A 24083-nucleotide genomic window follows, 5' to 3' on the forward strand; every position below is an offset into this window, starting at 1 on the left:
TGTTTTTATCTAGTATTCTTTTGTGTGGAATATAGTTATCAGATTCAACGTTAAATTCGAACAAATCTAGAACATCTACATCATTTTTTTTATTCAATAATAAAGTAAAAGGAAATTTTACAACACAATGCAATACATTCATAGCAGTAAATAACAAATGCTGAAAAAACATAGAAGAAATTACACAAAGCAACTAAAGTGCGACACATAGAAATGAACAAATTGAAATACGATCAATGACCTACTTTTGTTTGTACTTGTCTTTTGGTCGTGTTGCTTTCGTTTTTTTTTTTTTTATACAATAAATAACATTTCCCAGTTAAGCATGAACACACACACACACACTCTACAAAACACATTTACAATACTTCCAATAATAGCGTCCCACTAGAAAATATTCACATATTGAGACTGACTGAGCTTTGGAGGTTCCAGGTATACGCACGCCTCTTCGTCGTCCGAAATGTACATAAAAACAATCAGTGTGCTTGTGCGCATACAACATGTGCTTATAGACATGTGACCTACTGTTTCCCCAAAAAAATCTCAAAGTTACACAACATGTTTAGACTGCATTTTGAACATAGCAGTCAGTGTTAATACCAGTGCAATTTTTGTTTATTTTCAACTTTCAACCTTGCTTGTCATTTCACCTTGTACTGAGAATAAAATAGGAAATATACAAATTTTGCTTGGTTCTTTTTTCCTATGATAGCTAAACAAAATCACATGACAACGACTTATTAAATGTGTAAATTCCTTGCAGTTTGTCTAATTGCAGAGACAACATCTATTTCCACATCCTGGAGTTTTGCAGAATTTAAAACATTGCAAGTAATTGGTCAAACTTTTCCCAGTAATCATCCATTAGGCGACTGTCGTCATTTTGTTGTTGTTGATGATATAGTTTTAGAAAATACAGGAAATTCCTATAACACAGGTCCTCTGGTGCTTTAAAGTAATTTTGTTAACATTTTACAATAAGTTTTCATTTGTTAACATTAGTTATGTATATAGGCATCAATTTTACAGCATTTATTAATCCTGGTTATTGTCAATTACTATGATACCTAATTTAATGTTAATAAATTGTAAAACTGATAAAACGTACTTAAAAAAACAAAAATTACCAACTTTTAATTTGCACAAATATTTTAAAAGACAAATAAATAGATATAATAATAAAATAAAATAGTGCAATTATTTTTGACATTCAAAGAACAGTGTCATATTTAAAACATATTCACAAGATGATACACAATCAAAAAGGCATAAAGAACTACTTCTGATTTATAACCAAGTTAAGACTTAAGTAGAGGATAAAGAAAAAGAAAAAGGTAAAAATATAAAAATAAATCCAAATGACATCACACCCAATGCTAGCCTCTCCAGTCAAGCTGCCGTTTCTTACGATATCTTTTCTTAAATATCTATTTGACATCATCTATGAAGATTCTCAAACTGTAAATTAATGTTCATGTACACTTTTTATATTATACTTGCTTTGAGTATATGAAATTATATTGTATGTTTACATGGATATACATCTAAATAAGACCTTTATGACGCTACATTCCCCCGAGTTTACGATAAAACTAAATTACCATGTTAACGGAGGTTACGCACACACACACACCACATAACAGAGTAAAAGGGGCCAAACACTTTTTTTTTTTTCTCGTTTTGTAAGTTTTCTTCTTAAATGCATACCTCTGACACATCATCTCTACAGCAGGCCGTCCAGGTTCTTCTCGGCGGTCTCTTTTTCGCTGTCAGCGGTGCTCTCCTTGGGGCTGTAGGTGTTGTGGTAGTCCTTCAGGATTGTTACGACATCATGATGGCCAAAATGAATGGCCTCATCCATGGGAGTGTTGCCCCACCTGTACAGAGATCAAACCCCAAGGTTGGTTACCGCCAAGTCATTTTGATTGAAACAAAAAAACGTATATGGAGGGCGAATGTACAGCATAAACACTGAAAATAAACAGTTCATGACATTAAAATTAAACTTCATAGATCAACAAATAAAACATTTTACTTGATTTATGTCATTTAAAAAACAAGATTTCGCTTTTGAACCCTCCAGTGCGTTTGCTCTGTAAATTTCCATTGTAAATGGCTTATTGTAAACATTGAAATAAAGAAGTATGAAATATGGTAACACTCAGTAAGTTTCTAACAATCTATTTTTATTAATTAACATTAATAAATGCTAGATTAACAAAAATAAAATAAAATAATGGTTAATTATTAGTTTATACTGAATTAATAAACTTAACTAATGTTAACAAATTGAAAAACTTATTTTAATAAAACTTACTATATATATAAATTAATTTTTTTTTGCTGTAAGTTAATTTGAAAAAAGATAAATTAATATATTCACCGCAACCCTGTGATAGTGTGTTAAAAATAAAAGTAATGTCCAAAATATTTTACTTGCCACCAATATTTATTTTTCTTTATTTTAGCTGTAATTTATATAAGTATTACTATTATTGCTAATAAATTAATGTTTAGTTAAGCACAAGAAATTGACACAAATGCATTGAAATACAGTGGTAAAATTTGGTAAGTTCAATTCATTAACATTGTTAGTTTATGACTACCTAATCTATATTTATTAACACTAACCTATATCAATCAAAGCTGTGAAAATGGTTAATTATTAGTTTATAACTAATGTTAATAACATTATATATAATAAATGCTAAAATTTGTATTATAAACGTACTATAAAGTACAACCACTGTGATAGTGTTAAAAACAAAAGTAATGTCCAAAATATTTTTTACCACCACCCACACAATGTTTTTTTGTTTTACTATAGAAAGTGTTCCAGTTATTTATATAAACAATATTATTGCTAATAAATTAAACATAATACATTGACACATAAATGCATTGAAATCCAGTGGTATGAAATACAACCTTGTAGAGAAAACTTGAGAACATAACGTTACTATAAAATTGCACTGTATTTGTTTTGCAACGGACTTTTGTGACGTACCTTTCACATTTTGGCGGTTTAAGTGGTTACGTTAAAGTTAAGCCTGTTTTATACTTCTGCGTCAAACTGCCGCCGTAGCTACGTCGTAGGCTGTGTGTAGCGCGCGTACCCTACGGCGTACCCTGACGTGCACCTCTCCAAAAATGTAACAACGCGTCAATTCTACGCGGACACAAGCGCGGTGATTGGTCTGCCAGTATGGCGTTCAAATCGGCTCTTTAATATGACTTTGCAACATGCACTCGTCTCAATGAACGTGACGTCTGCGTCTGCCGAACGTGACGTCTGCGTCTGCCGAACGTCTCGTCTGCGTCTGCCACATCACTCGTTCGTGTGCCGGACGTGACGTCTGCGTCTGCCGAACGTCTCGTCTGCGTCTGCCACATCACTCGTTCGTGTGCCGAACGTGACGTCTGCGTCTGCCATAGTCTGCTGCAAGGGCGGTTTCCAGCACATTCCACACACTCATTCTTTATTATTTTTTCCCACTGATCTTCAGTTGTAATTTTTTTAGCAATTAAGTGATTTTACCTTGCTTATGTATAGCTTTTATTCCAAATGTTCATGTTAAAATATTTGTTTGCCATTGTTTCTTGTCAACATATCCTGATATTCATTCATGCACTGTAACTAAAAGAGATAATCGATCAGTTCATGTCCTGCTTGGACAGTAAAGAGTCATAAAACGGTGTGTCTATTTATTATTTGAATTTCTTAAACATTTCCAAAACTGTAAAAGGTTAGGTTATAAAAATAAAACATTCATAAATTATTTCATGAAAAACATTAGCCTACTGAACTCATTTATAGTTAGGTAAAAACGCAAATAATAATAATTCATTATTAATATGCAGGCTAGTCTAGGCTACATATTTAGAAGACGCTTTTATCCTAAATGGGAACAAAGCAATTCGTCAAATGTCAGTCATAATATAAGATTATCACATATAAACACAAGATTTTGACGCATATCCAGTGTTTGTGCGAAGTGTGGAGCGCGCTTGCTGCATGCCACGGAGGCGCGGGCGCGAACACTTTCCTATCAACAGTGGGAGCAACTTAAAATAGCCTGTAATAGCTGTAAACTCACAATAACAAGAAAACATTGTGCTTTTGTAAAATAAAATAAAACAATCAGCCGCATGATCTCCGTGAACTGGAGCGCGTCTCAAAAATGAACTGAAACAGTGTAGGCCCTACTGCCTCACAGTCAGACTTGAGGAATATACTTGAAATGGCTACTTTTAAATGAACAAGTTCAAATCGAAAGTGTCTTTCTCTCTAAGGCGCATCCGCAGCGGAGGAGATATGTTTGCAGACACGAATAAAAAAAAAAAAAACACTTTAAACAATTAAAATGCCTCTTTATTTTTTTCAGACACATTTATTATAATTAGCCTACTTTTGCTGGTGCTTTGCAGCAAGATTTATGCGTGCGCTTGAGCTATAGCTATAGCCTACCATGCATGCACCCAGTATTTAATTAATATAAACGTGCGATTAGTCGACTAATTGCTTAAATAAATTACTACTAGTTGACTACAAAAATCTTTAGTCTATGGCAACTCTAATCAATACATTTATTTGACATTTTTTACTTATTATTTATTGGATAGTAATTATCCAGTTATTTACATTGCATTAGTTGAGTTAACATATATAGCCTAATTAGTAAATGAACGAAAAAAAGAGATTAAATTAATATGCTATGTATTTCTGCATTGCTTGTTCCTAAACGAAAAGGACTGTTTTAAAGGTGGCAATCCTTTATATGTGAAGATTATACTGTATCTTGAAGATTGTTGTATTGTATCTTCTGTTATAAAGATGAAGATTGACATTTCGTTAATTGAAAATAATAAGCACATAATATTGTAAAAAAAAATATATATATGTTCTGTTATGCGTTTTGACTACTTTTTGTATTTTGTATACCCTAATTTTATCTCTAGGTAATGAAGATATATAACTTTTTTTAAAGGGCCTCGTTTTTCCTGGACCCGCTACAATTGAGAATCACTTTAAGCATGCACGCTAAGACAATTTAAAGTATTCCACTTAATACACAATATACAATAATTAACAACGTATCGCTTGCTGTTCTAGTGAGGACGGGCCGAAAAAAAATATTCCTCCAATTTATACCCACCCCACCAAATACACCAAAATTCTCTCTCTACACAACTTTAATAGTTGGGAATGCATTGCTGTACTATTTTCTACATCTCACAATCCATAGTATATTGTTTATACAATTGTTATTTCCCTGTCGACTGGTGATATAACGGATTGCACTTTATGGAGTTTTTATTGCACTTATATTGTAAGATTCTCTGATGTTATTTCGTTGTTATTTATAACAATGACAACAAATAAAGAAAAAATAAAGAACAAACAATATTTACAAGACGCTTTTATCGAAAAAAGGAACAAAGCAATTCGTCATATGTCAGTCATAATACAGGTTAGACAATAATAATACAGGGTTTTATTTGATAATCACAAATCAACACAAGATTTTGACGCATATCCAATGGTTTGTGCGGAGTGGAGCGCGCACTGCGTGGCACGGAGGCGCGGGCGCGAACACTTGTATTTTCCTATCAACAGTGGAAACAACTTAAAATGCTCATAATTTATGGTCATATAGAAAATAATAATACATAATTTGCAACTACTTTTATTTGAGTAAACTCAAAATAACAAGAAAACGTTTTGATTTCGTGAAATAAAAGAAAACAATCAGGCGCGCTTTCATGATCTCCGTGAACTGGAGCGCATCTCAAAAATGAACTGAAACAAAATAAAGCTTGAAATGTCCAATTTTAAACGAACAAATTTGAATCGAAAGCAAATACTGTCTGATAATCCGCATGAACGGTGCATTTCTATCTAAAGGCGCATCCGCTTTACAGCGGAAATGGATATGTTTGCAGCCGACACTGATTAGAAAATACTAGTTTATTAATAAAAACAATTAAAATGCATCGTTATTTTTTCAGACACATTTATTATCATTAGCCTATAAACCACCTATAGCCTAAATCAGCTCTCTGTATGTTTCCAGAGATGGCTCTTCTTCTCATTCAGCCCTGCGGGAAAATAATTTGGCCTTAGAAAACCAGTAAAATCTAAAAAGAAAATCCATATTAATTTGTGAATATTTTAAATGTTTAATAAAGGGGCAAAACGTCATAAACAAAAAGTCAAATAATAGTTTACAAACTATTTAAAAAAAAAAGTTTACAGTCGTTTTTTTTTTCACCACAGGTGACTTATATATAAAAAATATAGCCTATTTTTCAATTCTATTCTTCTATTTAAAGGATCTACAGAAACAGTGTTTGCACGATCGAGTTGTCTGTTTTCTAGTTTACCAAAGTGCTGTAGCCTAGGCCTTTTAAAACTATAAAAAATTAAAAACACAATAACAACCCTAACAATAAGCTATAAAAATGCAATAGCCTATATCAAGTTTGTTTCTTCATATTTCTATCTTTGTAGGGGGCATTTGGCCCTCAAAATGTGGGTTAAACAACACACACACACACACACACACACACACACACACACACACACACACACACACACACACACACACAATATCCAATAAATAAATCACAGACGCAGACGTCACGTTATAAGACAGACGCAAGTGTCACGTTCATTGAGACGAGTGCATGTTGCACAGTCATATTAAAGAACCGATCGCAACCGCTGGCACACTGCACTGAGCTGTGCTGAGTCGAGTGTTAAATACGTGTTAAATACGTGTTAGAGAAAAAAAAAAATAATAACTTCACTGCCACACGTGAATGACGCGTGACGTCTGACTGGACACTTCACTGCCACGCGTGATTTACGTGACGTCAGCGTGACGTCTGCGTCTTAAAATGAATGGAATAAATAGCAGAAAAAAAAAAAAAAAATAAGACGTTGAGTGAGACGTTCATTGAGACGAGTGCATGTAGCAAAGTCATAATAAAGAGCCGATCGGAACGCCATATGCCAGAACCCCTCCCTCGGGGTTTCACATGCTCCCTAGGTGCGCGTCAACGCAGACAACGACACAGAAGTATAAATTAAAACCAACACGTTGCCTACAGCATATAGGCTCCGGCGTAGGTCCGACGCAGAAGTATAATGAGGCCTTTACGTAACAAAACGCAAAGATCTACTCTAGTAGTTTTTTAGATTCGTACGTTACCTGTCCTTGGGCACAGGGTTCACCTTACAGGCTTCTAGAAGAAAACGCACAACCTCAGCGTGACCTGAAAGCCACAGATTATACATTAGCATGGTTTCCACACAGCGCCGAGAGAAAATGAGGTCAGTCACAGGAAACAAACAGCAAAATCATGATATCAATACATATTCAAAAGATGAGTTGACTCTAACGTTAACGTTACCTTCAGCGGCAGCCACATGAAGAGCCGTCCTCGAGTCGTAATCTCTCTGCTCCATATCCATCGACGAGAGTGCAAACCTAAGGCAAAAAACACATGAAGTAGGCATAAAATCAAAATAATTGAGTTAAACTGCTAAAATTATGTACAGTAAATGCAAAAAGAACGATTTTTTAACGTTACCTCCTCAGAGCGGACACGTCCCCTGTGTAGGCCGCGAACAGCAGGTTGATAACGGACTTGACCTGGAAGAAAACAGACGAGTCGTTTTTGGTACATTAACGACATCAGGACGACATAAACACGACAAATCGCCAATTCATAGCCTGAAGGGTCGCATTTGCTAAAAACAAAACGACAGTTTAACGAAACTGACAGTTGCATTGTTTAAAAAAAAAAAAAAAAAAAAAAATAAAGAAAAACTACACACTAAGTAAAACAAAATTTGTTTTGATCACTCATTTATTAAAACAGTAAACCACAATGACAATATAAATAAAAATAAGTCAAGCTTGTTTAAAGATGATAATCTTATTGGCACAAACAAATGGTTTTTAAATAGTTGTGTATATCAGTTCACATTCACATCGCAGAACCATTTCCATAATGTCAATGTTAATACTTCGTTTTAAAAACTGAAACAAGTCATGTGACAAACATAAAAATCCCTTCCAACTCTTCTATAACAGAGCAAATGAAACGCCAGTCCCTTGAAATTCCGCATTACATTCTTACAAATAAAATATTAAAACAAAACATCAAGTTCAAGTAGTCAGTTTAAATAGTAGACTCTTTGTTCAATAGAAATGAAGTAATTTGTAAGCACATTCCTGGATTTTAAGAGGCACAGTTTCAGAAATGATTCCCTGAACTGACAAAGTATTGACAAACTTTTCTGTTATCAATAAACCGTTACAGTAAATATTTAATTCAAGTAAGAACTGGGTTACAGATGATTTGAATACAGGATGACATCAAGATAAACTTGCATTGTGAAGGCACCAGTCACACAATCTTTCCTGCCTTGATCATAGTCGGCTAGTTCCGCTCTAGTTAGCGTTGATCACTTGTTTGGTTTGTACTTGTACAATGCTTTCCATTTATAAGTTACAAATAACACTATTTTTTTGTATGTGTGTGCAAACAAACAAAATGAAACATTGTGGCTGCTGGATTGAACCCAGAGAACTGGAGGATTTAAGTAACACTTTAACAGTCTCAGATTTTACCAACACATTCACCAAACTTTTACATCACATAGTAGGGTAAAAAAAAGGGTGGATGAAAAAGAATAATGTAATAATGTACAGATAAAAACATTTTTTTTTTTTTAAATGTAAAGAACAATTCTTTCTGAAGGTCTTTGTGGTTACATATCAGAAATAACTTTTATTTTTAAAAAACCTTATAGTAATTTTTGTGCCTCTAGCAGCAACAAACAGAATTGCACAAATGCTTGCTTTCAAACCGGTTTCCCGAACACTCCAGAAGTCCAACCAAAACTCACTGCTGCCGTTTAGGACAGGTTCAGGAATTCAATGTACAAATGGTTTACTTATAAATTAAAATTAGATATCTCTTCACATTAAAAAAGGATAGGAGAAAGTATTTTAGCTAGCAGTGGGGGAAAACAGTAAATATATGAATCAAGATACAATCAACAAATGCGTCACAATATTATTGTATTGTTACCCAGATACTGATAGTGTATTGTTGGTCCTTGCTGATACCCCAAAATGTAACAAAATAATTGCACTTTGGGTTTAAAGGTATTTGGGATGCTCAATAGTGTGCATTTCAAGTAAAAACCAACAAATCCTCTGCAAAACTAAAAACCAAATCAAAATCAAACAAAAAAAAACTAAACCAAAACAAGACAAACAACCTCTCTAATCCCAAAGACTTGTAAACTCAAGAAAATGAATGGATGACAAAATGAGGAAGAATGGGCGCTGGTGTCTCTTCTAGTTTCTTTCCGCCACGCTTTCCATCCTATAGACTACAGAGGTGGAAGTGTCCTCGTCCGTCTCGGAAGGACAGACTTTTTTCCACATTTTGTCAGTGAGCGCTAGTTCCTTCTGAAGGCTCGTATAGTCCAGTGGTTCGAGATTCTGCTGCTGTTGCTGCGGTTCAACCAATACGGACATGGACAGATTATCAGATTAGATTATTTCATCATGGAATTTCCTGCTTGGATTAGTATGAATGGCAGAGAAAGAAGAAAACACGGAAACGGTGGAAACTTAAGCAAGCCAGTTGATCAGAACGGCACTGAGGTGTTATTTTCTAGTATGTATAATTATCATATCATATTATATATTAGCAGGCATATGCAATTGATGCAGTCAAATATATAGCTTCCTCAATCAAGTCACATGGATGGTTAAAAGCAGAGAGTACGCTGGTCCTCCAGCAGAGGGCAGACATTGAAGAGGAAAAGAAATACGCAATTGCCAAGAGAAGTGAAATGTTTGATAATACAGGTTAAGATTGGACAGTTTGTCAGCACACATACATGTTTGTAATGTATGTATGTAATCATTACACACATACATGAGCACACACACACACACTATGTCAACGTTACAGGATCATCCGCATTAGTTGCATCTAGAGGTGGGATATACAGTGTATATATATATATATATATATATATATATATATATATATATATATATATATATATATACACACAGTATATATATTTAAGTTAATCCAGATCAAATTAATTAACTCAATCTGATGATTGGTAGCAGCAAAGCAAGCACTAGTAGGAAAGCTTAATACAATCTAGTAAGCTCTTTCTCATTGTCGGTATGAATTTAATCCAATATTTGTTTTGTACGACAATATTCAACAAATAATGCCAGGTTATTGCCCACCCCTAGTTGCATGTTGTATTGTGGTTGAAAGGTTGAATCTGTCACTCACCCGTTGTTCTCCGCCCTCTCTGCGTGGATCCAGTTTCTTGGCAAAGTGGCGTAAATTATCATAATTGTGAAAATTGAAGAGCTGGACCAGATCCTACAAAAGGAAAGAACGAAAGATTCAAATGCAGTGAAAGAGCAAGAAATCGATCAATTCTTCTCAGTTAGCTGAGATGATGTAGAATTAGTACCGTGCAAAACTGGATTCCTCGAACGCTGTTGCCCAATTTGTCAAGAGGAGGAGACCAACACATAATGCCCATCACATTGGGCACCACCAGCAGGATGCCTCCGGCAACGCCTGATTTAGCAGGGAGACCGACCTACAGCACAACACATGACTTCAATCTGACATAGATTGTGAATGCGTTTGGTTTTCATTGAAGCTACAACCGTTAGACATTTCCCCAAGTGCGTGTATGTGCGAAACTCACATGGAAAGCGAACTGTCCGGAGAAGTCGTACATCCCGCAAGAGTGCATGAGACTCAGAGTGTCTCGTACGGCCTCGGGGTTCAGCACACGCTCGCCCGTGATTGGACAGAAGCCGCCATTCGCCAGGGTAGCGGCCATCACACTGGCACTTTCGCAGGTTACCTCAATGGAGCACAGCTAAATAAACAAAACAAAAACATGTTTAATCATAGGTTGATATTTAAATCTCAAAGGGGTCCTATTATGATTTTTTACATTTTCAACTTTCTTTAGTGTGGAGACTCCAAAGGGAGGTTCTCTCTATATCGGCAATTAGTTTCTGAACTGTGAGTGAAAATGGTTGTTTAACTTATACTAACCTGGAAGTAAAGGTCCAGGATGGAAATCATGTCTGTACCCTCCGGGAAACACTGCAAGTATCGAAAACAAAAATAAAAAATGTATGTTTTAAGAGGATTTTCAATGGTCTCTAAATACTGTAAAATGTTTAAACGCGTACCTTCTTCTCCTTCAAGTAGTAACCAATGGCAAAATTTCTGTCACCTGACAATCGCTCTGACTGAAACCTGCCAAGAAAAAGAACGAATGTGTAGGAATTGTGTTTTAAGTAGGAAAGTCCGAAGAAAAGGTAGTATAGTAGTAAGTTTATACTAAAATAATCACTTTCTTTACATTTGATATCAATGTTGTGTTAAAAAGTGTTTGTGTCAATACTGTATGTCAATAATTGATTGCAGTGTGATATTAACATTTGATTAGTTCTGAATTTTACATTTCTGAATGTTAAATTGAATTTATACTGCCGTTTAGATATTTAAACATCTATTCTTCTATTGTTTGCAGTTTGATTCACTTGTTTATTTTATTACTGACTGTCTACTTGATAATTTAACTATGCTTATTTAACTGAGAAAGTACTTTAAGTAGTATCAACATTTGTGTTGAGCATAGTGACATTTCATTGTTATTAGTATCTGGAGCACTTACGTAGCATTGCTGAAACCAACATACTCATTTCCGGCCAACTTCTTCATAAAGTTCATCACCTACAACAAAATGCATTAAACACCGCAGCTCTCATCATGATTAACAATAAAAATCTTAAAAAAATAAATAAAATTATTTTGTATTATACTTACATAATCAAACTTCTCAGCATTGCCTCCACCTTGCTGAAAATTAAAAATAAACTGATGAATGTGTTGTATAATAAAAATATTTTGTATAGTTACAAACATTTGAAAGCATAGGCATTCAATTAAAGGAAACATTATTAAACTACCACATTATTTAGACATACACATTGTAGACACAGATATTCTATAAATTAGATTGACAATTGTAGTAAATTCATTTTTCTACAGCATTTCAAATGAAAGATGGAAAAAAAATTAGGATTCTGGCTCACTAGATTTGAGTAACATCACTCAAAGAAATGAAGGAAAAATTATTATTATTATTGTTGTGGAATCACAAATGTAAGTTGTTAAAGGGGGGTTGGAAAAATCAGACAAAACTAAAAGATTAAAAGAACAATTTCATCACTAAATTGTTAAGTAATTTTTGTTGTCTGTAAGTTTGTTTTAGTAGAGTTCTAAACAAACTGTAGTGAGACATTGTACGTCTCATGCAATGCATTGATTTGAGGCTCTAAAATAAGTATACAAGTTTTTTCCACATTGAAGAAATGATTATTTACAAAGAAAAAGTACTGTATTAAACACTTGAATTTGTAAGTTGGGAAGTAAGTAAAAAAATAAAATAAAAAAATAAAAAATAAAGCTTGATTCCTTTTCCCACAGTAATTAAACAGAATCACATATGATTTTCAGTCAAAGCAATGAATTTGTCAGACTTGTGCTAATGTAGCTTAGCATTAGCTTAGTTTGAAATTTGTTCAATGAGGAAAAACAAATAAATGAAAGGGAAATTACCAACGTCATTGACCTGTTGGAGGGTCAATATTTCCCACAGTTCCTAATGCTGTAAAATACGCAACAACAATAAAACCACAAAAAAAGCCTTCACACAGACATCACACATTACCACCCCGACAGGCCTGAGAAAGATGCGCATCATGCAGTGTATTTACCTTAAACGCCACAAATCTTCATCACAAATTTGTAAATTACAAAAAAAGTTATGTTATAAATATCTGCTTAAACATTTTAGTTTGTAGCATTGTTTTAACATATATACATACAGTTGTAATCAAAATTATTCTAACATGCAGGCAAACGTGACACTTAACAAACCTAGCCAGTTCAGATATTTCATGTGTTCTAGCTCAAGCACACCTGGTGCAACTATTGAAGCCCTTGATTAGTTGTATCAGGTGTGCTTGAGACAACACCTGTTTTGTGCTGTTGTGAGGCACTCTATTCAGGGGGTTGAATAATTTTGAGACTGCAGAAGTCAATAAAAGTGGCATTTTCAGTTGAATTTGAAACACCTGAAGCATTTGTTTTAAGCTATTTCAATTACTTTTGTTTGATTTGTTCATTGCAAACAGCTGAAAGTCTGTCAATTTTGCCAATAAACCTGATTTGCAATGGGGTTGAATAATTTTGATTACAACTAGTGTTTGAAACACTTTCTTTGGCTATTTGAATTCCTGACTATTATTCTCTTGCATCCGTTTGCTCTTTCCCCCTATCTTTCCCCATCCCACTTCCGTTTCCCTCTCTTCAATATAATCCTTTCAGCATGATTATTCATAACCTTAATCTGATGAGAGAGGGAAAGTAATCAGATTAAATCCATTCGTTCCTCTGATTCGTTCTCACGTCAAACATCCACAAACGCATCAAGCTAAATATTTGGCAAGGCTATCAATAAAAAAAAAATAAAAAAAACACATTGTGCAGGAACTACAGCTAATGGCAGTTTTGGGCCTTCATTTTTATCAAAACAGAAGAAGGATGTGGAGAAAGAATGAGATTTACCTTGAGAAGAGAAGTGCAAACTATAGCGCCAGCGTTTACCATGGGATTGTGAGGTTTATCTGGAAAAATAGATGAATGAATCAATAAATAAAGCCTATTTTTACTACAGTTCTCTATTATTCTTAGTTCTATAATTTCTATTTTTAGTTTTATAAGTATATAATTGTTTTATTTTTAATGATTTATAAATGTAATACATTACAACAAATAATTATAAGGTATGAACAAATACTTTAAATATTAATATTATTATTTATTTATTTTTACAGTAATGAGAATTTTTTGCTTTATGGTAATGAGAATTACAGGGAACAATGTACTTAACTGTCTTGAAAATAATGTGATGCCACACATTTTTTGTTTTGTTTAATTAAATTAAATAGAACAAGGCCATTAATTTAGTTCTATCTATTTCTCCATGCAAAATAAGTTTCAGAAACATTTATCATAGAAATCCTTACCATCTTCGTCAAGGAAGAGCTTGTTGAAACGAAGGCCGCTGGGTTCCTTCCCTATAAAGCGGTGCACATATTCGGTGCCGTGATCGTGAACCGCAATCGCGTATTTTAACGGTTTCACACACGACTGCAGACAAAATGGAACTTTCGTGTCGCCCGCAGTGTATCTGTAACATACAAAAACGTCCGGTTTTGGAATCACGACAGGCAATAAATGTTTGATCAATCAAATTGTTTATCTAAAATGTTTATCTACACTAGAAAATATGAACAAAAATCCAGCAAAATCAAAACAATTTAGTATTGTACTAAAGACAGAAAGCTCACCGTTGGCCATCCACAGTGCAGAGGGAAACGGCCCAGAGATTAGGACTGAATTTCGCTAGCTGAGGAATGTAATCTGCCACCTACACAAAAAAGTGGCAAAACAGAATGTAAACATATAGCATCAGAAATTCACACTGTGTTCGATTATCTTCTAAGCGTACCTGGCCACCCGACATTGATTTAGCACTCTCATAAATTTGATCGATGTGAGAGGTGAACGACTGAAAGTCGGGAATGACGAACTTTTTTCGGAAAGCCTGTGTTAGCAACACAATGTTGCTTTGCACACACCTGTAGGAAGAGAAAAGTGAAGTACGTTCATGTGATTCATGCAAATCAGGGTTATTATCATTAACTAAAGCTAAAACTATTAAAAACATTTCTGTTAATTGAAATAAAGCTGAATATATATATATATATATATATATTAGTTGATTTTTCAACTAATATTTTATAACCTTGAACCTAAGAAAAATGTGAAATGTTGCCTTAGCATTGAAATGAAATAAGGAAAATAATTGAAATAATAATTGGAAATTAATAAAAAAATACTAAAATGACTATAGTTTTAGTTAATACTAAATACTTTTTGTGGAAAGCTTAAAACAGAAGATACTTAGTAATTGTTCTGCAAACAGTTCTGGAAACATAGAAATATCTGAAACTACTTCATAATTTCTATTTCTAATTATAACATTCTAGCATTCCCATGCAATAGAAAAGGCCCAAACTTGTAATATAAAGAGCTGTATGATGTTATGTTCAAATCTTAGGCCTTTTTTTTTTTTTTGCTATACTGAATAATTCATATACTGCAGGACTATCAAAGGACCTTTAAAAAATGTCCTTGGAAAATTGCTGACCTATGAAAGCTGAAATCTGAATCTAACAGTGACAGTAGCAACAGGACTTCAACAGACTGAAGAAATACTCAGAATTCATGCGAGAACTGGTATAAACACACTAAAACACTACAATATATTCGTATTTTCTCAACTAAAACTGTTAGTTTTAACCAAATTTGAGGGTTTCGTATAATTACTTTTTGAAGAGATGTCGATCCAGAGCACCATCTGTAGTGGTCTTGAGGGTGACCTTTAACATCTCCATACACTCCCTAAGACGAGGGTCTCCAGTACGCAGACCTGTGGCCTTCAGCGCCTGAAAAACCACAACATTCACCCTCAATTTACAACAAATCTTGAGTTTCATTTAACCTGCAGTTTTATTGCAGAACATAATCGAAGGATTCGTCATTCTAGACACAACTATTTGGAAAACAAGATATGTGCTAAAAGAGATATGGTGGTAGCAATTGCTGTGCTCTGCTTGGCCAGCAGGCGTGTTTTTACCGTGGTAAATTTGTGAGCTGGAATTTTCTCCTGGCCCTCTGCAATGGTGTAAAACAGCAGATCTTCCAGGCTGGGCAAGATGCCTGCCTTCCTTCTCCTGTGACGTGAACAGATACACAAAGAATCCAGTAAGAAGACAGACAACAAAAATATTAATAGACAAAAATATATTCAACAAAAAGGGTTTATCAGCAGCAGGAGAGGTCGTACTGAGATTGCATGTTTTTAGTTTCAGAATTACTCTCAAAATGACAGGAAGTAGGTATTTCGAATAAAATAAAACCAATTTCGTTAGTCAAATACACAAATCTTTGTAATTTGTAAAAAGCGCCAGGGCCAAAATAAACTTGCTAACAAGTCTCATTCTTAGAGTCTACCACTAGGGGCACCGTAGCGGGTTTTAGCATAAACTGTCTTCTTCTATGGTATTTTTTTAAACTGTCAAGGCAGATCAAAAGTTTTAGGAGAATCTTGCAACGCAAGTTATTTAGAACTAGTTAAATGTATTAATTGTTAGCTGTAACACATATATACATGTATTTGCGTAAAGCATTTCTTTATGAAGGCAAATTGTTTTACCACTGACTGACATTTTGAGGTCGTCTGAAAAAGGTTAGTCTGTTAGAAAAGGTTGTTGTGTAACATAATATGGGTTTGCAGAGGTTTACTATGTTAAGCAGGAGCTTAGTAAAGCATTTGGGAATAAAACTAAAAGGACCTCCTACAGTAGATTCAGAAGTTTCAACAACGGATTGTATTCTGGGAAAGCTACCGGATCCCATATAAGGCCTTGAAAAAGAAGCACTTTGGTTTATAAACCGACTACAAACCATCCCGAAATGAACTTAAGACACACTAACTTCAGTAAGTTGGTGGAAAAATTATTGTTCTTAAAAAAATGTTTGTAGGTTGAAACAATAGTGACCAATAGCGACTCAAGGCCTTTGTGATGTCATTTCGGGATGATACATGTGGTTCTAGAACATTGAACGGGAATGGGAAAAGCAAGCATAACATTTTGCAGGAGTGAGAAACAATTGGAAGAGAAAAATAAATGACATCAAATAAAATTTACTTTAAAATGATACTTACACAAAGAAATGCAAAGTTCGCAGACCAACCAAAAGAGAGAGAAATAAAACAGAAATGAACGACACATTCAGACATACAAAACACTGACTTAATAAATAAATAAATATACACCCACAAATATATATATAATGTATAAAAAAATCAAAAAATAATGTATACATAAAATATACAAAACATTTTCCATAATGTTTACTCAAAGTATTGATAAATAAATATTTAAAAAAATGTTGAGGCTGTCAATAGATTTTTTTAAACTGACACAGAACACAAAACAGACAAATATATTGGTTGATTAATCGGCCTTGTCAATATTGGCCTTTAGTACAGCCTATAGTCAAAACAATAGTGTGCCAAACACAACCCGTGCTCTGATGCGGGCCGTCTGACCTGCAACAGCATTAAACTAGGACACGTAACCTGACGAGAGCAGCCGCCCCTCCCGTCCCGTACACTGATGCTGAGTTAAGCCTTCACTTCCTAGCAAGTTCTCAGTTCTGATCCTCGCTAATGCACAGGCACCGTGCCAAACGGACTCTCTGGCGTCGCTATTTTTACACACAAACACACCGGAAATAATCCACTTGATGACACAGCTCAATAAAACATTGTTTGTTTGTTTTTATGATGGTTATTTAACATGTAACAGTTATATGAGATAAGAAAAGTTGGTAACAAAACAGGATTAGCATGATTAGCATCCAAATTGGGTTACTTCTGAAATGTATAAACTCTTTTCCAGTAAATTTTATACTTATATATTATAAATCACTATTTTTGACTTCTTATAAAAGTTTTTAAAAGACTTAAACTACAGCACTTAAAAAAATAAAGCTAAAGCTATCGTTTTCGTCACCGTCTTGAAGCAGTGGGGATGCATGATATATCGGCAACCATATCGGTATCGGCCGATACATGTTAATTTTTTTTTTGTTATCGTTATTTGCCCGATAAGAAAATTTGGCTGATATATTAAAGCCGATAAATAATGGATAATATAATGGACACTTCAGATGCGCACTTTTGCCATGATAGTTTTGAATTGCTTGAAATATGATTGGAAACACTTAAAATACAGTTAAGTGCATATGTACAGCGCAAATCTGTCATATAGGCTTCATACAATTATTACATTATAATTGTGTGTTTGGGACATGGCTTTTAATGGTGAGACTTTTGTTTTTGTGATCAGGCTCTCAAAAATTATATAAAAATTTGGATTTAGATTTATCGGCCAATATATCTGTTATCGGCTTTCAAATCTAAATAATTATTGGTATGTATCAGCTAAAATTTTCATATCATTGCATTGTGGTGATACCATAGTATTGAATGAATACCATTCTCATGTAACATGGTATTTACAGTGAATATTTCAATAAGAATGTGTGTTTGTGTGGAAGCAAAATGTAAAAAAAGACAAAGATAATGTGTGTGTGTGTGTGTGTGTGTGTGTGTGTGTGTGTGTGTGTGTGAGAGAGAGAGAGAGGGAAGGTTTTGCTGTCCTTGTGGGGATCACATTTCTGAAAATGACTCATGAAGAATCGCAAACCCTTCCAAAACATTTCTGTGAGGACGGCTGTGTGTGTGTGTGTGTGTGTGTGAACACCTGGAAGTGGGATGATTCTGTAACAATATCTTCATTATCTTCTTACACCTCAATGAGAATCAGTCAAACAACCAGCAAAACAGCTGACACTCCCACAGACTCGCATGCTTAGAGATTCACTGCAACATATTTTGGCCTGCAGTGAATAAACACTAGAAAATGAACCAGCTGCCACTAACTGAAAAGTACCATAGTATCACCATGATTTTCTAATGTAATATTCCACTACATAAAAAAGAACAGAAAAAGCTTTCAACATGACATGTCTGAAATTGCTATTTCCATTCACTGTTCGCAGGCTTCATACCATTTGCTTGAAGATGCTCGGGCATAACCTGGCATGATTTCAATGCAGAAATGGCATGCAGAGATGCCATAAATGCCAGTGTGACACACACACACACACACACACACACACACACACACACACACACACACACACACACACACACACACACACACACACACACACACACACACACACACACACACACACACACACACACACACACACACACACACACACACACACACACACACACAGTCAGCTGGTGCCTTCATGTCAGATTAATCTCAGAGACTAGCGAGTCTGCTGTGAGGTGAATCATTTGATACTCCCGTTAGTGTTCGCACTGCAGGATTTGCGTTAAATCCAACAAAAACAACTAAAAGTAAAATTAGCAATTATTTTAGTATTAACAATCTTTGTTGACTATGAAAATGACATATGCACAATATATTGGTGACTAGGGTAAGCGTACCTATTAAGCCCACCAAAATCTAAGTCTAGGTTTTTTTCATAGATATTGACATGGTTTATAAGAAAAATCATTTGTTAAAATGCAAGATTAATCTGTCATTTGAAAAAGTAGGAATTAGTTGATGTACATTTTTGAATACAAAATTAAGATATTTAATGAATAACGTCAAAAGTCTGGCATGGGCTTAATTGGTACTTTGGCACCATTTAAGCCTGCATGTGTTCCAGCCCACATCATGACTGATTTATACAATATAAAAATGTATTGATTTTAAAGAAGTAAAACATCGATATATTTGTTCAGTGACAGGGAAGCATGAAAAAAAAAAAAAAAATCCTTTTACTAATGTTTGATTAGATAGCCGGGTGGGATGGGTAGGGTTTAGTGGCTTGGGGTCCAGGTCGGTGGTCTGGAGCCTTATGTCGGCTTGACTCTGGAGTATCTCTGGAGCCAAGCCAAGTTGGGGATCCATACTCTTGGCTTTCGGGGGTCTTCTAGTGGGTCCCCTCATGCCGGGAGTATGGAGCCTTAAGTTTGCTTGACTCTGGAGTTATGCCTGGTCAAAGGTGGAACTTTGACCGAGTGTATCTCAGGAAGGAAGCCGAGTTGGGGGGGAAGACCTCCCATGCCCAGAGTATGGAGCCTTAAGTCGCCTTGGTTCCTAAGTTATGACCAGTCAAATTTCCACACGAAGTGACCATATCTCGGGAAGTAAGCCGATTTGGGGCTCCATACTCCTGGCATGGGGGGCCTGCTAGGGGAACCCCTAATCCTGGAGTCCGGAGCCCCAACTCAGCTTGGTTCCCGAATAAAAAATGTCAGGGAAGTAACAAATCACTGGATTAGTTAAAATAATGAGCCGCATAAAATATGATTTTATCTTTTTTTTTTTTTGACTTCAAAGTTGAAAGTGGGCTTAAAGGGTACATGGGCTTAATAGGAACACTTACCTATATCTAACATAGGCATATTTTAAAATTATCGTTCGGAAACTGATATTAAGGCCAATTCACATCTAGAATGTTAACTATAACAGTAAGTATATAAGCGTCCACAATGACAGACTGAGAACATTCTGTTTATTATAAGCACGCTGCAGTTTTCATATTTCATATATGCTGCACGTCTGCCACTTTAAGCTCTTTAAAAGTCAGGTGGATTCTGATTGGCTGTCAAAGCTTTTATCATTCATCCACTGGAAAAATCATTCTGAAAGTGATTGTGTTGATATCACCGTGTTGTTATCGGTGCAGTTGTGGTGTGGACCTCCATATTATCATTCTAAAAATGTATAGTTACAGTAATTGTTTTCGGTTTCTTCCTTGATGTAGACGAGCCTTTAGAAGCCAATATTTGTTTTTACTTTTTATGTAAGCTAGGCTGCAAAAGTACTAGACAGCTACACATCTTTCATTTCTACTACAAAAAGTGCGGTCGCATTTCTTTGAAATTTTGCTGGCAAAAAAACTAAACTCCTAATCTCACATTCTCCTTTAGAAATGACTGGATTTTGATGCACCTTTTATTTAACATTTATTATTCAAAATATTTTTTAAAAACTGGTGCTTGCCAGCTTGAAACTCACCAGTAAAATACTAAGCTATTCTGATTGTTTGCCAGGGTGTTGCTATTTGGTTTGTAGTGTTTTGGGGATTAAATGTAAAGATGGAATTTTTTTTTTTGTGCCAGTTTATCGTGAAAAATCAAAGTCATAACACTAATTATCTGTAATGCGAATATACCAGTAAACACCCTCTTTGTTTGGAGTAAAAATGAGGAGGCCACATGCCTTGTTGTTGTGGACTCCCTCAGGACAGAGCACGTGTGCCTCAGAAACCTGACACCACGAATTACAGCGCAGGGAAGAGCGAGGCCCTGATAACATGCCGAAGAGCATTATATGATGCTTATGAACACAATGAAAGCAAAAGAGTGATATTGAGGGACATTAAAAGGGTATTGGGTTCACCAATGAACTATTGGTGTGTTCAATTGAACCAATCAGCAGGGCTAAAAAAAGAAAGGGGGGGGAGGGGCTGTCTTCAACTCAGCATTTATCTGAATGTGAGGTTACCATAGACAACCAGCTTATGCAGTCCTCTATTGCTAAGCTACTACATGAAAAATGACTGGATGTGTTCCAAATCCTGGTGTGCTGACTACATAGGCAGCATTTGAGACACGTATGTATATCCAATCCCAGAATGCATTGCAATCCATTCAACATGGTGCACGATATATATATATATATATAAATAATGCTAATATTTCATTTCATTACTGGAACCTATTAAAAAACAAATAGTTCAACCTAATTAAAAATTGTTAAGCTGTTAACTTAGCAACACGCTAACAACAAACTCTACTCAAATCAATTGCGAGTCATATCTCCTGTCTGCTATTTTCTTATTTGAGTATTATGCTGTTAGCTTAGCAACATGCTAACAACAAACTCTACTCAAATCAATTACGAGTCATGTCTCCTGTGTGCTATTTTTACTTATTTCAGTATTATACTGTTAGCTTAGCAAAATGCTAACAACTCTGAAAACAATTTTTTAATAGCAAATTGTATTTCCTGTGTGCTACTTGACAAATTGTTGCTGCCCATGTAGAGCTTTCAAAATGAATCACTAACTGTCTTAAGTTAATATGCAGCACGGTATGTAGGTAACAGACAGGGCAGCTCACAACATTTTGGAACATACATTGCATACTGGCAAAAACTTCAATAATGACAACTTTTACGCAGACAGAAACTTACAGATGTTACAATGAGACCTGACCTCCACAACTCCTTGACAGACAGATGGAGAGAAAGGTCAATCTGTCTCTCCAAGGACAAACACTCACTCATAAGGAAAGAATGAAAGCAGTGCATACTAAGATTTAAGCATAAGCTACTCGGACACATCCAGTGCATACTGTAATGTCTAGATTTAGAGGAAATGTTTTTTGAGAAAACCCCGGACTCGACACTTCCGAGCTTTGAATGCCAGCGTTAAGGGAAGAGGAAGTGACTGATCTGGCCGTACAGGAACTAACATTTAACTATTTAAAAAAATTATATTTAACCATAACAAAATAAGTCTGAAAAATTCCTGGAAGTAAACTGAGATTTTACTCAATTTTTTTTAATTTTTCAAAGCTGTCAGTGGGTTTTAGAGTTGGACAAGGATCCTCATGACAACAAAATATCAGTGATTAATCAGTCTACCATTAATTTGACTTTCATTAAAATAATAAAGACAATCAGATTGCACATATAATTGAATTTCTAACCTAGAATAGTCAGTACAGGTTTATCAATTAGGCCTACTTATTTTTAACATTTAGGGCTTAAACCACAATGAAAGAATCTAGAACCTTCTATACAACCGAATCATCCTGATTTGTCCCAGAAAAATAATCGTTTTGGGGGAAAAAATGCTTAAAATGTATCAAAACCCTCCCTTAAAGCACAATCTTTATGATTATTCACAGAGGCCCCTGAGAATTTACCCCCCATCATTTATACAAACTCTTTCTCTCTGTGCTGACCTACACATCTTGTCCACCTAAACAATCTAGAAGGTCTAAAGCTCTAAATATATTAGAAAAATCTTTCACATCCATCATCGTGATCAAGGTCTGGGATTCATTTGTCGGGATGCTGGACCCCCATAAGAATGAATGGATGGACGGACGGACGGGTTAAATCCATTCATTATAAAAGTGAAACCAAAGCTGATATCTATTCTATAATGACCCTGATCTATTAAACCCCCTCATGGGTGATTGAGGTTTTGAGCTGGTTTGTTTTTCAGCACTACTCACTTCTCGTTGCTCGCATCTGTCTGCGTGCACAGGGACCGTCTATATGAAGATGCGCATCCTCCGGCGGTTGCTGAATGATCCGAATTATTTTTCCAAATGAGCCTTAGATTGGGTTTGCAAAACTCCTTTAACGCCCACGAGAACCTAAACGGTAACATTTCAAACTCGACAGGCCAAACGGAGTAATTTCCGACAGTAGTACTAGTAATATTACAGTATTGTTTATGAGAATATTCGTTATTTTAGATAGTCGTGCCGGTTTCTTCCCCTCGTCTCCCCTGCTCGGTGTGTTTTCACGCGAGTGACGACGACAGAATCGAAATGCTGCTCGCACTCCATTGGTCACCGTCACGTCATGGCGAACACTGATTGGCTCGGGCCTCCGTCAATCATCATTATGACGCCCATCATACGCCCTCCCTGGTAAAGAGAGGCTGGCTGTGTGCGTCAAGCGTCCTGCGTAGTGTGCAGTACACACTGCATACTATATGTGAAAAGATAGTAGGCTATGCCAAACAGCGTCATCACTACAGCTATGACCTCGGAAAAATACACACACACACAAATATGTATGTGTGTGTATGACCTTCAAATGCTGGGAATTTTAACCATTACTTGTTTATAATAGTCGGTCAGAGAGCCATTCTTACATTTGTGAGACAATGCAAAATTACAGCGGTACTGCCCTGAGTGTTCAGAGCTTCTCAACGGATGACTAGCCTGCTATTAGAAGCGCCAATGCAAACACAATGAAAGCCTCAGCGGGGTCTCATATTGTAGGTTTAGACGTGAGATTGAGGAATTCGGCGCTACAAAGACGAGCTATTGTTCTGGATATCCTCAAATCCAACCTGCATAGTTGAATGTGGATTTGAAACCCTCATGAAAGCCTGCTTTGATCCAAAACGTCTGCTTTAACGCAGGCTACATCAGTCTAATCAGCTATTAA

General features: G+C 35.4%; 1 protein-coding gene across 4 annotated transcripts; it reads right to left on the minus strand.

Annotated features, from left to right (window-relative positions):
* Positions 1 to 277: 277 nt before the first annotated feature.
* On the minus strand, positions 278 to 23420 carry glsa (glutaminase a). 4 transcript variants are annotated; one of them, XM_082139668.1, is made up of 18 exons: positions 23135 to 23420; positions 15860 to 15950; positions 15550 to 15668; positions 14669 to 14798; positions 14508 to 14587; positions 14184 to 14347; positions 13723 to 13781; positions 11917 to 11949; positions 11765 to 11823; positions 11277 to 11343; positions 11137 to 11187; positions 10778 to 10954; positions 10535 to 10666; positions 10348 to 10440; positions 7600 to 7661; positions 7420 to 7496; positions 7218 to 7281; positions 278 to 1880 (listed from the first exon to the last, which is right to left on the minus strand). In XM_082139668.1, the coding sequence occupies exons 1-18, from the start codon at positions 23290 to 23292 to the stop codon at positions 1727 to 1729; spliced, it is 1770 nt and encodes a 589-aa protein (XP_081995794.1). In that variant the 5' UTR covers positions 23293 to 23420; the 3' UTR covers positions 278 to 1726. The 4 variants fall into 4 exon arrangements, with proteins under 4 accessions (XP_081995794.1, XP_081995793.1, XP_081995792.1 ...); XM_082139667.1 differs by having other exon boundaries at positions 15860 to 15956; XM_082139666.1 differs by lacking the exon at positions 23135 to 23420 and adding an exon at positions 16952 to 17127 and having other exon boundaries at positions 15860 to 15956.
* Between the last annotated feature and the right edge of the window lie 663 nt (positions 23421 to 24083).

This window comes from Leuciscus leuciscus (genome assembly GCF_965113295.1).
Source record: "Leuciscus leuciscus genome assembly, chromosome: 15".
Taxonomy (NCBI): Eukaryota; Metazoa; Chordata; class Actinopteri; order Cypriniformes; family Leuciscidae; genus Leuciscus; species Leuciscus leuciscus.